This window comes from Marmota flaviventris, chromosome 3 (assembly GCF_047511675.1).
Source record: "Marmota flaviventris isolate mMarFla1 chromosome 3, mMarFla1.hap1, whole genome shotgun sequence".
In the NCBI taxonomy this organism is placed as follows: domain Eukaryota; kingdom Metazoa; phylum Chordata; class Mammalia; order Rodentia; family Sciuridae; genus Marmota; species Marmota flaviventris.
Window position 1 is genome coordinate 99,110,198 of NC_092500.1, and position 13,798 is coordinate 99,123,995.

The following is a 13,798-nucleotide window of genomic DNA, read 5'->3' on the forward strand; positions in this document are numbered from 1 at the left end:
GAATTAAATACATATCATCATGTCATGATAATCTAGAAAAAGCATCTAGTTTTTAACATGAACATATCTGATAAACAATGAAATATAAAGTTTGGCATTTCTACATGATGATGATTCTCTTATTTAAAAATAATACCATTAAATGGTGTAAAGACAGATATGGCTAAAATTCATATGGAAGTCTGTTATAGAAAAGAGAAGAGAAAGGTGAGTGGATGGAATTAAGGACTGATACAAAATACCTCACTGCAGCCTCTCTTTTAAAAACACTCTCATCGGCTGTTGCTGCTTTCCAAGCTTAGTGATGCCGCCCAAGGATGACAAGAAGAAGAAAGACGCCGGAAAGTCGGCTAAGAAAGACAAGGACCCAGTGAACAAATCTGGGGGCAAAGCCAAAAAGAAGAAGTGGTCCAAAGGCAAAGTTCGGGACAAGCTCAACAATCTAGTCTTGTTTGACAAAGCTACTTATGACAAACTCTGTAAGGAAGTTCCCAACTATAAGCTTATTACCCCAGCTGTGGTCTCTGAGAGACTGAAGATTCGAGGTTCCCTGGCCAGGGCAGCCCTTCAGGAGCTCCTCAGTAAAGGACTTATCAAACTGGTTTCAAAGCATAGAGCTCAAGTAATTTATACCAGAAATACCAAGGGTGGAGATGCCCCAGCTGCTGGTGAAGATGCATGAACAGGTCCAATCAACTGTACATTTGAAAAAATAAAACTTTATTAAAACAAAACAAAACAAAAACACTCTCATATATTCTTTTAGGGCACATCCTACCCTTATTCTTTTTTGATGATGCTGGGGATGGAACTCAGGGTCTGAAGCAAGCTAGGCAAGTGCTCTACTACTTAACTGTAATCGTAGCCCTCTTATTCTTGATTTAGTACTCTTATCTATTAACTGAGATAGCTCTAGACAACTCCTGTAAATACTTAAAGCGAATCAAAAGCACTGAAAACACACACACACACACACACACACACACACACAAACATGAGACTATTATCTCTAGTGTTTATCTCAATACTATTAGAATATGCTTCTGAAAATTGGTAGTTGGACTGGTTTGATCATTTTAAATAGAGAAGCAAAAAAGGAAAAAAAAGAGGCAGGTCAGAGGAGGCATAAAGAGATCATAGAAAAAGACAATTTTAGATGTAGGAAAAATCAACAGAACATTTTAAAGATTAAATTAACAAGTGTAAGAAACAAACATCTCTGATCATAACCCCCTCACTTGATGCATTACCACAAAGCTGGAAGAAATAAACTTAAAAATTCTAGTGGAAAATCATTATTTTATCAACAAATACTGTATATTTGAGTAAACCATTAAGTCTCAATTTCAGTTGGAGTTGGGAATGTTTCTTTCTTATCTACTTCAAAACTATTTCACAAGGTGCTTTGAAGTTGACTACCATTTGTGTTAGCAAAGGCAGAAACAGGATTTTTTTTTTATTGGTTGTTCAAAACATTACAAAGCTCATGACATATCATCTTCCATACATTTGATTCAAGTGGGTTATGAACTCCCATTTTTTACCCCAAATACAAGTTGCAGAATCACATCGGTTACACATCCACATTTTTACATAATACCATATTAATGACTGTTGTATTCTGCTACCTTTCCTATCCCCTAGTATCCCCCCTCCCCTTCCCTCTCATCTTCCCTCTCTACCCCATCTGCTGTTGTTTAATTCTCTCCCTTGTTTTTTTTTTTCCCCTTTCCCCTCACAAACTCTTATATGTAATTTTGTGTAGCAATGAGGGTCTCCTTCCATTTCCATAGTTTCCCTTCTCTCTCCCTTTCTCTCCCCCCACTCGTCTCTGTTTAATGTTAATCTTTTCCTCATGCTCTTCTTCCCTGAGAAACAGGATTTTTAAAAAAAATATTTATTTTTTAGTTGTAGTTGGACATAATACCTTTGTTTTACTTATTCATTTTTATGTGGTGCTGAGGATTGAACCCAAGGCCTTGCACATGCTAGGTGAGCACTCTACTGCTGGGCCACAACCCCAGCCCAGAAATAGGATTTTGCTTTCAAATAAGCAGCTTAAACATTTATTTATTTAGTTTTATAAACTGTGGTGATAAGAATACCTGTACTCTAATTTGGAGCCAATAGCAATTTTGATTGAAAAAAGCTCACAAAATATTTTAACTATTTCTAGGCCAACTAAAAGTGTATGAAGAGCTTCTTATGTAACTGTGCTAACTGTAACATGGTAGCCACTAGCCATATGTGGTTATTTAAACGTGCTAATGTAAATTTATCAAAGTTAATAATTCAGTTCCTTACTCACACTAGCTACATTTTAAGTGCTCAGTAACTATACAGAATATTTCTATATCACTGTTGTATGCCCTCTCAGATCACAAAAAACAAATGCTTTATTGCTATGTAATATTTATCACAAGAGGTATCTATTTTAGTACATTTTAGGCTTAAAATATGAAGAGTTAATATAGTTTCATATTTCATTTTAAAAACAGGCAGGATTATAAAGAACTGGTCTAAACTTTTTAGGGGATAAAGACAGTAACTGGTCCACTTACAAAGATCTTAAAACTTTGTGCATCCTATGGGCTGGGGTTGTGGCTCAGCGGTAGGGCACTCACCTAGCACATGTGAGGCCCTGGGATTGCTCCTCAGCACCACATAAAAAATAAATAAAGATATTGAGTTCAACTACAACTAAAAAATAAATATTTTTTTAAAAAACTTTGTGCATCCTATAACCTCTATTTCATAGCCTCAAATTCTGGTGTTTATAGATCTATTTAGGCAGACATGAAGATGAACCTGGGTATACATGCCAAAACCTGAAGGAAATACATTAGAAAATCTAAGATACTAAATGAGGCTTTTCACAGAATTCAACCAAATGGATTATAACTGATATTTTCAAAGATACTGTGGAATTTTGTGCTCAAATTTCTGTGAATTATTTTTATGGTAAATGCTGTCCAATTCATACCATGTTTTCTGGGATCTTCCAGTTTTGAAAAACAAAACCCCGAAATCCCAGGACATTCCTCAGTCCTGGGCAAACGGTCACCCTACTAGTAAGGCATATGCTTTATTTTTCTTATGTTTTAAGGACTGAACACTTTCTTATATTAATACACTCACATAACCTGCCCAACCTACCTTTCTAGTTAGTTCCCTAACTACATTTCATTTCTTGGCTTTCTCTAAACATGTACTTTTATAATACTATGCCTTTGCTTAGGCCAGGCCTGAAATACTTTTCCAGATGACTGAACATAAACACAACTTATCAAGGCCCGATTCAAATAACACTTCCCTACATAAGCCTTCTTTTGATAACTTCCTATTTTATAAACTTCAAACTCTATAATAAAAGGCACCTTCTTTCTGTTGTAATATACCAGCATGTTTTATACATTCTTCATAACAACAATTGCTCCTTTGTACTGTTTGCTTTACATGTTTGCTTTCTTGCAGGTGTAATTGCCTCTACCTTTTTATTACTAGTGTTCATTTCTGGTACATAAAGAATACTTGCTAAAACTATACAAAGTTCAAAGCTTACTTTGTCAAGTATCTCATTTGATCTCAACAGTTCTATGAGCTTGGCAAAGCTGTTTGCTATTCATTTGGTTGATGATCAAACAAGCTTAGAGATATTAGTGAATTGTACAAGGTTAGGTAGTGACAGTGTTGGGATTGAATTCTACATCTTCTGACAACCAAATTTCTACTAAATTCCACTGAAGATTGTCAGACATCAGATAGGATTACTCTCTGTATTGGTAACAGAGGGATGATCAATAATATTTGAAGAGAAGATTAAGTGTAAATATTCACTGTCTTTTCCTATTCCTCAAAACCAACCCACACTGGAGCATTCTTTCACTTCCCCCAATTTAACTATACCTGGCAAGAAATGTGGACAAAACCATTATTTGACCTTAGATCAAACTGCCAAAATTTCACGGGCCACCACAAATTAAACCTTATTGAAAGAATTAAATATCTCAAAAGTTCTATTAAAGACTGGTTCTGTCACTTTACTTCTGGAATGTATTTTCACTCATCTCACCAATTATAGGAAAATAAAGTCACACTCACTTCACAGGATGCCACAAAGGTCGTGAGACCCAAAAAGTAAAAGGCTCTTGGAAAGCTTATTTTAAGATCACAGAAGCCACACCCATAACGGAGGAAGCCTTAAGAATTAGGAGGACCGAAAAGTAAAATCGATTCCATAAACCTTGCTTCTAAGTCCATAAAAAAAGCTATTACATTTTAACACTTCTGTTCTTTGTTAATGTAATGTACTCTACTTCGTTTAGAAAAGAACGCGTTTCGATCTTGGTAAACCGAAGGTCTAGCAGCTGCTAAGCTCCCTCCAGCACTCGAGAGCCTCTCACGCTAGGGGTTTCTTTCAAGCTTTTCTCCCGGAGTTCCGGAGGCGGAAGAGACGCGGCTGCAGTGACGCACTTATCTGTGTGACTGACGTCACTGACAAGCGCCAGGCGGCACGTTGGCCAAGCTTTCGGCGGGCTTCCGGGAGACCAAAATGTCTATGGCTAGTGATTTCTACCTGCGCTACTACGTGGGGCACAAGGGCAAGTTTGGACATGAGTTTCTAGAGTTCGAGTTTCGGCCGGACGGTGAGCAGTGGACCGGGTCAATCGTGGGAAAGGGGAATCTGGATGAGAGGCGGACGAGGAGGCGGGGCGGGTAGAGTGAGCGAACCTCGGGCATGAATGGGATACAATGGCCACTACTCCTGGCGAAGAAAAAAAATAAAGTGTGTGTGTGTGTGTGTGTGTGTGTGTGTGTGTGTGTGTGTGTGTCGCTTAAGGCTATAGAAGGCCTAAGTTGTTTTGTGAATAAAAGAGAATTAATTGCTGTAAATTAATTCAGAAAAGCGGACGATGCCACGTATTGAAAAGTTGAACCTACATTAGTTCTAATCCTACAGTCCGCGCACTAAAAGGGACTTCAAAAGCCATATCGTTATCAACTTAAAAGTTTTAACACTGTTAAGAAAACCGGCCTCAAGTGTTGTTCCAAGGTTGCATAAAATGGGACTACTTATTCATTCAGGAGGTGTGTATTAAGGTCTTTATAGAGGAGCCCATCATATAAACAAATGGACGTGTTTTAAGTACTCAAATACAGTTTTTCACCATGCATATGCATTAAGAATACCAAAAATGTAGAGAGGGGTGGGATGGGGAGAAGTTAGGTCTACCGGAGGGAGTGAGAAAAAGCTTAGATAGACAACGTGAGATGAATTTTGGAATAAGAGATTTTCTTGGCTTCTGTGGGGAGGAAAAAAATCCGACTGGGAGAGTAGCATTAGCCTGTAGTGTACAACAGTACTGTCTTTGATATTTAAAGAATGTTACTGTATATTGAACTCTGTCTACCTGCAGTAGGACAGTTCAGCTGCGTGGATTTTTATTGACACCATATAGCTTGTCCACATCACTTTTAGCTAGGCACATAAGTTAATCACCCTAATATTATCAGGGAAATTTCATGTTAAAACAGTGATTCTCATTCATTTAGTTTGCCACCACATCGCTTCACTTACTTAACATTAGTTATGATAATGAGTCATGAAAATTGCAGTTCCCAAATAGTACATCTCTTTAGGTTAACCTGTCATTGTGGAGGTCAGGATCACATCATAGCTGTGCTTGGGCAACTGAGTAGCCATGTGGGATTGTGTGCAGTAGAGAGTAAAAAAGTTGTGATGGATTACAGTTAAATATAAACCAGCTGATAAACTGATCAGTTTTATTGAGGAACAGCACATAGTTTATGTGCATCTTATTTACAATTCTGTTTTTTTTTTTTTACCAGGAATTGAACCTTGGGGGTGCTTAACCACTGAGCCATAGCCCTCTTTATTTTTTATTTTAAGATAAGGTCCATGTTGCTGAGGTGGCTTTGAACTTGGATCCTCCTTTCTCAGCCTCCTAAGCCTCTGGGATTATAGGAGAGAGCTAGCATGCCCAGCCCCTACTCATATTCTAAAATAATTACTATAAATATGTACACATTAATTTGAAGGAAAATAATTAAAAGAGAACATTTTAGTGGATAAGAGAAAGCATTAAGGAAAGTAGATTTAGATCATAATCTTGCGTGACCCTGGCCAACTTACTTTGCTCAACTGTGAATAGGTGAGAGAATAAAACCAACTTTTTAGAATTGTTTTATGCATTAAATTTTCTAGGCAAAGTACTTAGAACCAAAACAGATACATTAAACTTTAAAGGAAATGTTCTTTTTTCAGATTCTCTTTCTAGTTTATGATATGGCTTTAAATAGGCCTTAAAAGTGACCTATTATATATTAAAGGCACAGAATATTTTAAAATTTGGCTACCCGTAAGTATTTATTATTATGACTAGCATGGATCTTACACTATGAAGGAGGAAATAGTAGTAAAATTGATAGTATAAAATGGTCTTTCCCTTCAAAATCACAGTGTCATTTTTTTATTTTCTATTTTTTAGTATTATTTGCTATTATACATTGAATTTTTTCCTATTCCCCACAGGAAAGCTTAGATATGCCAACAATAGCAATTACAAAAATGATGTCATGATCAGGAAAGAGGTAAGATTTTCAAATGTCTTGTTTTTTTTTTTTTTTTTAACTTTTGGTCCATTTTCCTCTTTGTTGAATTTACAAAAGTTAATCTAAGACTATGTTTTAAGGAAAAAGCCAATTTATAGTTTGAAAAATTTCCATTTCAATTAGATATGATTGTAAACAAAAGTAATCTGAATAGTGAGATATTTGAATCTATCATTTAAGTCATTTTACAGTTTGTCTTTTTACTCTGTTCATTATTTAAAATAAATAATCATGATGTAATCATAGTCTGAAAAGAGTTCAGAGTACTAACAGTGATGTGGACTTGGATTTGTCTTTTTATTCCTTAGATATTGTGTTGTCACCATTAACCATTCAGAGGTACTTGACCCTGTGTTACAAAGGAAGAATATAGGATTTTAAAGGGGCCTGTGATGGGAAGAAGTAAATATTAAAGGAAAGGACAAGAGAGTAAAGAAAAAAATAATATTCTTGAGAAGAGTAAATGATTGTCATCCTGTTCTTTTGGAATCACAATTAAATTTTTCTGTGGTGTTCTAATTGAAAATTCAGAATTTGTAACTCTTTAATTTCCTGTTGAATTATGGAAAGATATAGTTGGACATTGTGAAATTTTATTATAATTTATTTTCAGGCATATGTACATAAGAGTGTAATGGAAGAACTGAAGAGAATTATTGATGACAGTGAAATTACAAAAGAAGATGATGCCCTGTGGCCTCCCCCTGACAGGGTTGGACGACAGGTTTGTATTTAGTGATTCTTTACATACATAAATGTTAAGTTTTGTTAATGATTGTTTTCTCTTATTTTTATAATGGTTACTTGTTGATTCTTTGGTTTTCCACTTAAGTAGGCATCTGGTAAATAGTCTACTTTTATTTCACTTAGCTTCATTTTCTCTGTTATTTCCTTGTGGTAAAGGAGTCAGCACATAGTTCTAAATTTAGATAACTTTCTGAATAGTATTTTCCATAGCCACTCCAACCACAGTTATGATGCTTTCATTCTGTTATTAATGGTTTCTACTATATGTTATTTACTTATTAGAAATAAGTACAAGTTGTATTTGTGTAATTTGAGACTTAGGATTCTCACGACTATATAAAATTCACTTTCTTCAGATTTATAACTTTAAGAGTTGTTATTTGCACCTTTATGCTCCAGAAAAAGATTTGATAGGTTTCTTTGTTCAAACGGACCATTGTATTTGCTCTCATATTCCCTTCAGAATAATTGATGTGTGTCAAGGGCATCTGAAGAACTCTTAAAGGTGTTATTTCACTCTGGAAAAGGATTTGCTTTCTGGATTAAGTCTTTTCAACTTTTGGAAAATTGGATACTACCCATGAAAGGAAGAAACATTCTATTTCACTTTTGTGTATTCCTGTGTTGTACTTTATGTCACCTTCTTTGACTAGAGGAACAGTGTGGAGAAATCTAACATGATGACAGTAACTTAACTCTTCTATTTAAAGGAGCATTGTTTAGGAAAGTAAAGGTAATAGTCAACAGTTTATTTTATCCATTTTATCACTTTTAAAGTAAAGGTAATAGTTTACTTTTAAAGAGTAAATTTAGACTTTAGTTTGTTTTATGCATTTATACATGTGTACTACAAAACAGCAACATTAGCAACTAACATTTTTTATCTTTTAGATTCAGGGAGAGAACCTAGTTTTTCATCTACCCACTTGAGCATGTATTCATGGGTTTTGGTTAGTGGGGAGGAGTAGACATACTCCAGGAACTACCTGTTGGATCCTTGGGTCAAAAATTTTGTGATAAATCTTCATTCTCCATTTGGAATGTGCCATAAATTCTGCATAATTAGGTTTTCTAATTACATATATAACTAGAATTTCTTTAGTGACATCTGTTTGTTAATTTAACTTAAAAACTAGTTAAAGAGAAGCCCCTAAATTATGAGTTTTAGATTTGCTGATAAACAATATAGAGAAAAATTTATACACACTAGGAACCACTAACTATATTATATTGTATTTGTTTTACAAGTTCTTAATTTTAATTGGTGAATTCAGAAAAGAGTATTAGTCTTTAAGTCTTATAGTTAGTAGTATCACTTATTAGTGGTTATAAATCTTTTGTATGTTTTATGAATTTTATATATATAAATTATATATTTATAAAATAAGGCTAATAAGACCTACTTATAAGATTATTTTAGGGATTACAAAAAATGTAAAGTTCAAGCAGCAGGGCCTGAAACATATTAGGTACCAAAGTGGTAGCTATTATTAATGTCATATATTTTATTTGTAGAACCTTATAGAAAGGGAAAATATATTTATATTTATTATGTTAAAAATGGGCTTATGCAATAATAAATTGCTGGAGAGGGTATAGAGAAAAAGAAACTTTTACACTGTTGCTGGGACTCTAAATTAGTATAACCAGTATGACAAACAGTATGAAAGCTAAGACTAGGAATGAAACCACCATATGACCCAGCTATACCACTCCTCAGTATTTATCCTAAAGAATAAAGGTTGGCATACTACAGAGATACATGCATGCCTGTTTATAGTAGCACAATTCACAATAGCCAAATTATGGAACTAGTTTAGGTGTCTGTCAGTGGATGAATGGAGAGAAAATGTGGTATGTATACACAAAGAAGCCGTATTTAGTCATAAAGAAAAAAGAAAGTATGTTGCAGGACAACGGATAGAACTTGAGACCATTATGTTAAGCGAAATAAGAAACTCAGAAGGTCAAAGTTTGCATGTTTTCTCATTTTTAAAAACTAGAAAGGAAAAGAGAAAAGAAAGGTGTGTTGGGGTTTGTGTCTCATGAAAATAGAAGGGAGATCAGTAGAGTAGAGGAAAGGGACCAACGGGATGGAAGAAGAAAGGGAAAGGAAACCTAGGGAATGACTGTTGAGGGCCACAGCCCAGCCAGACTGCGGCAAATGACAATTGGCCAAATTATATTGTTATGTTGTATCTGTGAATATGTAGTAGCAAATCCCACCATTACATGCAACTATAATGCACTAATTAAAAAAAAGAGAAAAAATAAATGAGAAAAATAAAAATGTATTTAAGACTATATAATTATTTTTACTAAATATGCCCAGTTATATCTCTAGTGTTTACTGGCATTATAATAAACATTTCTGTGTTGATTTATTTTATGGTATCTTCTATAAGCAATTCTTGGTTTGTTCTAAAATTGGAGATAGTGCTTGTAACTAGTCAGTCAGTGACTAGTCAGTGAGGCTGTTAGTTTTAAGGACAGTGATGCCTGATAGATTTTCTTTTTTTTCCCCTCTGTTCTGTTGAGTGCTAGAAAACTTGTAGCTAAAAATGGGATCTTTTTGTAGCAAGAATTTAGATATCTCTGGGATAGATTTTATATTAATTATAGTTCTCTCTCTTTTTTTTTTAGGAACTTGAAATTGTAATTGGAGATGAACACATTTCTTTTACCACATCAAAAATAGGTTCTCTTATTGATGTAAATCAGTCAAAGTGAGTATATTAAAACATTTTGGCTAAATTAACATAAATTATTAAATTTATCTAATAAATTATTAAAAGGCTCATTTTACAACTATAGTCCATTTGCGAGCCAAGATTATTTCAGTAGTATCCTGTCAATTTATTATGCAGAGATAATTCTGATTTTTATGTCATTAAAGACTTGGTATCTTATCTATCAAAGAAGTTAAGGTATTTCAGTGTCAAATATTATCTTAATCCAACATTATATAGTAATGCCCAGATTTTATTAACTATTTATAGAAAAATCTGCATATAATGTGTTACAAAACTTAAGGGAAAATCCTTATTGGATTATATCAGCCTCGTTAACTCATATATTATTACTCTGTTTCATGGGTTTAATACTTGAAAATATATTTTCCAGTATAGCTTAAGAATGCTTTTAGCTACCTATCCTTCCTAAGTTTTGTGTCTCCTGCCTTTGGCTGATCTAGGCCATTTCTTCTTGCCTCTTTCCCTCAAAATGTTCCCAAAGTGCTTTTACTGTTTTCCCCCTTACCTTAATAACTTGTTTGTCTGCTTTACTGATTTGAGTGTAAGCTCCATGAGAATCTTGTATCTTCAGTTATTATAGGGCTTGACACATAATATGTGCTTTACATAAAAATTTATTTGAGGAAAGGAAAAAGAATGAATGCATAATAACCACTGGACACAAACAGCTGTGCTCACAAAGAATGACCAGATACTTTTAAAATATATTTTCCCGTAGTTGGTGAGGATGTGGCATTGCATTTTGGTAATATGCTGCAGAAACTATTAATATTTTTCATTCATCTTTGCTCTAGTAATTTCATTTCTGAGTGTCTATTTTGGGAAGTATTCTCAAATACTGGAAAAGCTATATTACACATAAAGATGCTCATTGAAACATTTATAATTGGGATAATCTGAATGTTTATCAAGGAGAAAATGTTTAAATTAATGAAAATTATAAGTGAAGTGTTTTATTTTTTAATGCTGTGAAACAATACCAAAAAAAAAAAGGACAGAGAATGATTAGAGTTATGGGAAAAAAATACATAGAAACACCAAAATATTTATCATTATTGCATGAGAGTGGTAGCATTATAGTATTATAAGTATTATGTTTTTTTGCTTTGCATGTTTTTGTGATGCATAGCTATTACTTTCCATAAGGAGGTAACACTTTAAATATAAAAATGAGGGCTGGGGATGTGGCTCAAGTGGTAACGTGCTCGCCTGGCGTGCGTGGGGCGCTGGGTTCGATCCTCAGCACCACATAAAAATAAAATAAAGATGTTGTGTCCACCGAAAACTGAAAAATAAATATTAAATACATATATATATGCATTTAATATATATATAAATGATACTAATAAAAAAACTTTACATGTTTCCTTACAGAAAAAATAGAATTGTTTGTTCCTCTTAGTTGTCATTCAGTTTGTCATTTTAGTTGTCAGCAAGATTCTTCCTTTCTCCCTTCCATTAACTGAATTATTACAGATTTTTTATATTGTTTAAGGAATTTATAAAATTATGTTTCATTAGGACTAAAAAGTAACTTTCATTTTTTATATTTTAGGGATCCTGAAGGCCTTCGAGTATTTTACTATTTGGTACAGGACTTGAAATGTTTAGTTTTCAGTCTCATTGGATTACACTTCAAGATTAAACCAATTTAAATTGTGTTTTTGAATCTCTTTGTATATTTAACTAAGGGATAGGTAAGGGAGGGTTTATTTGCCATTTCTAATACTGGGATTTTTATGAATGTGAAACAAAACGTTTTTCTTGTACATAAACTGAATATTGAAAATAAATGAATAGGCTTAATGATTTTTCTCACTTGGGACCAAGTGGGTTAGACATCCCATACACATTAAATTCTGTAAGTAAAAGTCACTTTTGTTGAAATTTTGTTTTAATAAAACATCAAAGCCTGGATAGTGGTTTTATTTTGTTCTGTTTGTTTTCAGGAGACTATATCTCTGATTCACTTTAAAGATAATAAGAAATTGTTCTAGTTGATATATCTTATGGCAGAAATTCTTAGGGTAGAAATATGTGGCCAAATTTCCATCTATTAAAGGCAATTATAGATCTCTTATTTCTTCCATACCTGGTGGGATTTAATTTTTTGGTGCTTATAGAACTTTTTACAGAAATTTCTGGATTTTATACATTCATCACAAATCCCTCAAGATAATTCACATTTAAACCTTTTTGGTGTAAACAATGATTTTCTAAAGTTAAAAAAAAAAAAGTGTAGTCAGACTCATCTTTGATTATGTCCTTATTTGTTTTTCTCATTTTTCAAATTTGTTCCTTTTAAATATACATGACAGTAGAGTATATTTTGACATATCACACATGGGGCATAAGTTCCCATTCTTGTGGTTATACATGATGTGAATTTACACCGGTCGTGTATTCATATATGAATATCGGAAAGTTATGTCCAATTCATTCTACTGTCTTTTCTATTTCCATCCCCACTCCTGTCACTTCATCCCCCTTCGTCTAACCCAGTGAACTTCTATTCTTCCCTTCCTTGCCTCATTGTGTATTAGCACCTGCATATGAGTATGCCCTTATTTCTTATTTATATGTTTGTGTCTAAGAACTAAATGAATTTTTTGCTTTACAAATTGTATTAAATTTGTGTTTATCTATATATACTTATTTAACTCCTAATGAACACAGGTTCCAATCATGCTTCCCACTTCCCTTCAACCTCTTTCTGTTAGACTTCATCTTTCATTATTTCCTTTAGTAACTAGGTCTCTGGTGTTCTGTTCCTCCTCCCTCTGAACCCCAATCTAAAATTTGTGCTGTCAAGATAGTTGTTTTTATTCACTTGCTCCAGGGACTGGTAATATTGACTTTAGAGTGGCAGAGCTTCTGAAGGCTTGCCAGGCTTCTAACTTGCTTGGAGCACAGCAATTCTAAGAAACTTTGCAGTAATGGGAATGTTCTGTTTATGTGCAATCCATACGGTAGCCACTGGCCACATGTGGCTACTGATTACTTGAGATGTGCCTAGTATAACTAAATTTATAGAGTGATTTAATGAATTTGTTTTTACATTTTATTATAATAAATTTCAAATATACAAAATAGTTAGAATGTTGTAAACACTGACATATCATTCTAGATTATAATAAATCTTATAGATTTTATAATCTGGTGTTTTATAAATTTTATAATTGTGGTATCAAGTGGCTGGGTCTGTGTGTGTGTTTGTGTGGGGGGTATGTGTTTAATTTTGATGAAGTAGTAAGTAAACACATGTTTAGTGGCTACACTTTTGGCAGTGGCGCACCAGCTGATTTCATTGCTCAAAATTGCATGGCTTGAATGAATTGGACATAACTTTCCTATGTTGTAACTCTACATCATGTACAATCACAAGAATGGGAAGTGATACTCCATGTCTAATATGTCAAAATATATTCTACAAATAAAGTAAAATGCATGGCTCTTCAGGTTTGTTGTGGAAAGCCAGTTTATCTACATTGTGCAAGATAAGACTCATCATCTTCAGTTTTACTGTATGGAAATAAATATTCCTGTTCAAATTGTAGGCCTTAATGAATGTACAGTGTAGAACATGTTATAACTCTCTTTTACTTACATGTCCACACAAGGAGAAAGGAACAAATGCTCTGAACTTCTAGGGTACTCACAGTTAT

The 13,798-nt window shown here is 33.8% G+C and overlaps 2 protein-coding genes across 2 annotated transcripts; both read left to right on the forward strand.

Moving 5' to 3' along the window:
- The first annotated feature begins 264 nt into the window (after nucleotides 1-264).
- Nucleotides 265-727, forward strand: LOC114082889 (small ribosomal subunit protein eS25). Its single transcript, XM_027923997.2, has one exon. The coding sequence runs from the start codon at nucleotides 305-307 to the stop codon at nucleotides 680-682; it is 378 nt and encodes a 125-aa protein (XP_027779798.1). The 5' UTR covers nucleotides 265-304; the 3' UTR covers nucleotides 683-727.
- A 3,771-nt stretch (nucleotides 728-4,498) lies between these two features.
- Magohb (mago homolog B, exon junction complex subunit) lies at nucleotides 4,499-13,591 on the forward strand. Its single transcript, XM_027923995.2, has 5 exons — nucleotides 4,499-4,646; nucleotides 6,554-6,612; nucleotides 7,247-7,357; nucleotides 10,024-10,106; nucleotides 11,689-13,591. Exons 1-5 carry the CDS (start codon nucleotides 4,553-4,555, stop codon nucleotides 11,786-11,788), a joined length of 447 nt encoding a protein of 148 aa, XP_027779796.1. The 5' UTR covers nucleotides 4,499-4,552; the 3' UTR covers nucleotides 11,789-13,591.
- The last annotated feature ends 207 nt before the right edge of the window (nucleotides 13,592-13,798 follow it).

What these genes read in the sequence shown, in the direction of transcription:
- LOC114082889 (XM_027923997.2), top strand. Translation starts at nt 305, where the DNA reads ATGCCGCCCAAGGATGACAAGAAGAAGAAAGACGCCGGAAAGTCGGCT.
- Magohb (XM_027923995.2), top strand. Translation starts at nt 4,553, where the DNA reads ATGTCTATGGCTAGTGATTTCTACCTGCGCTACTACGTGGGGCACAAG. An exon ending in ATGTCATGATCAGGAAAGAG is followed by an intron (nt 6,613 to 7,246) that starts GTAAGATTTTCA and finishes ATTTATTTTCAG; the next exon opens with GCATATGTACATAAGAGTGT. An exon ending in CTGACAGGGTTGGACGACAG is followed by an intron (nt 7,358 to 10,023) that starts GTTTGTATTTAG and finishes TTTTTTTTTTAG; the next exon opens with GAACTTGAAATTGTAATTGG.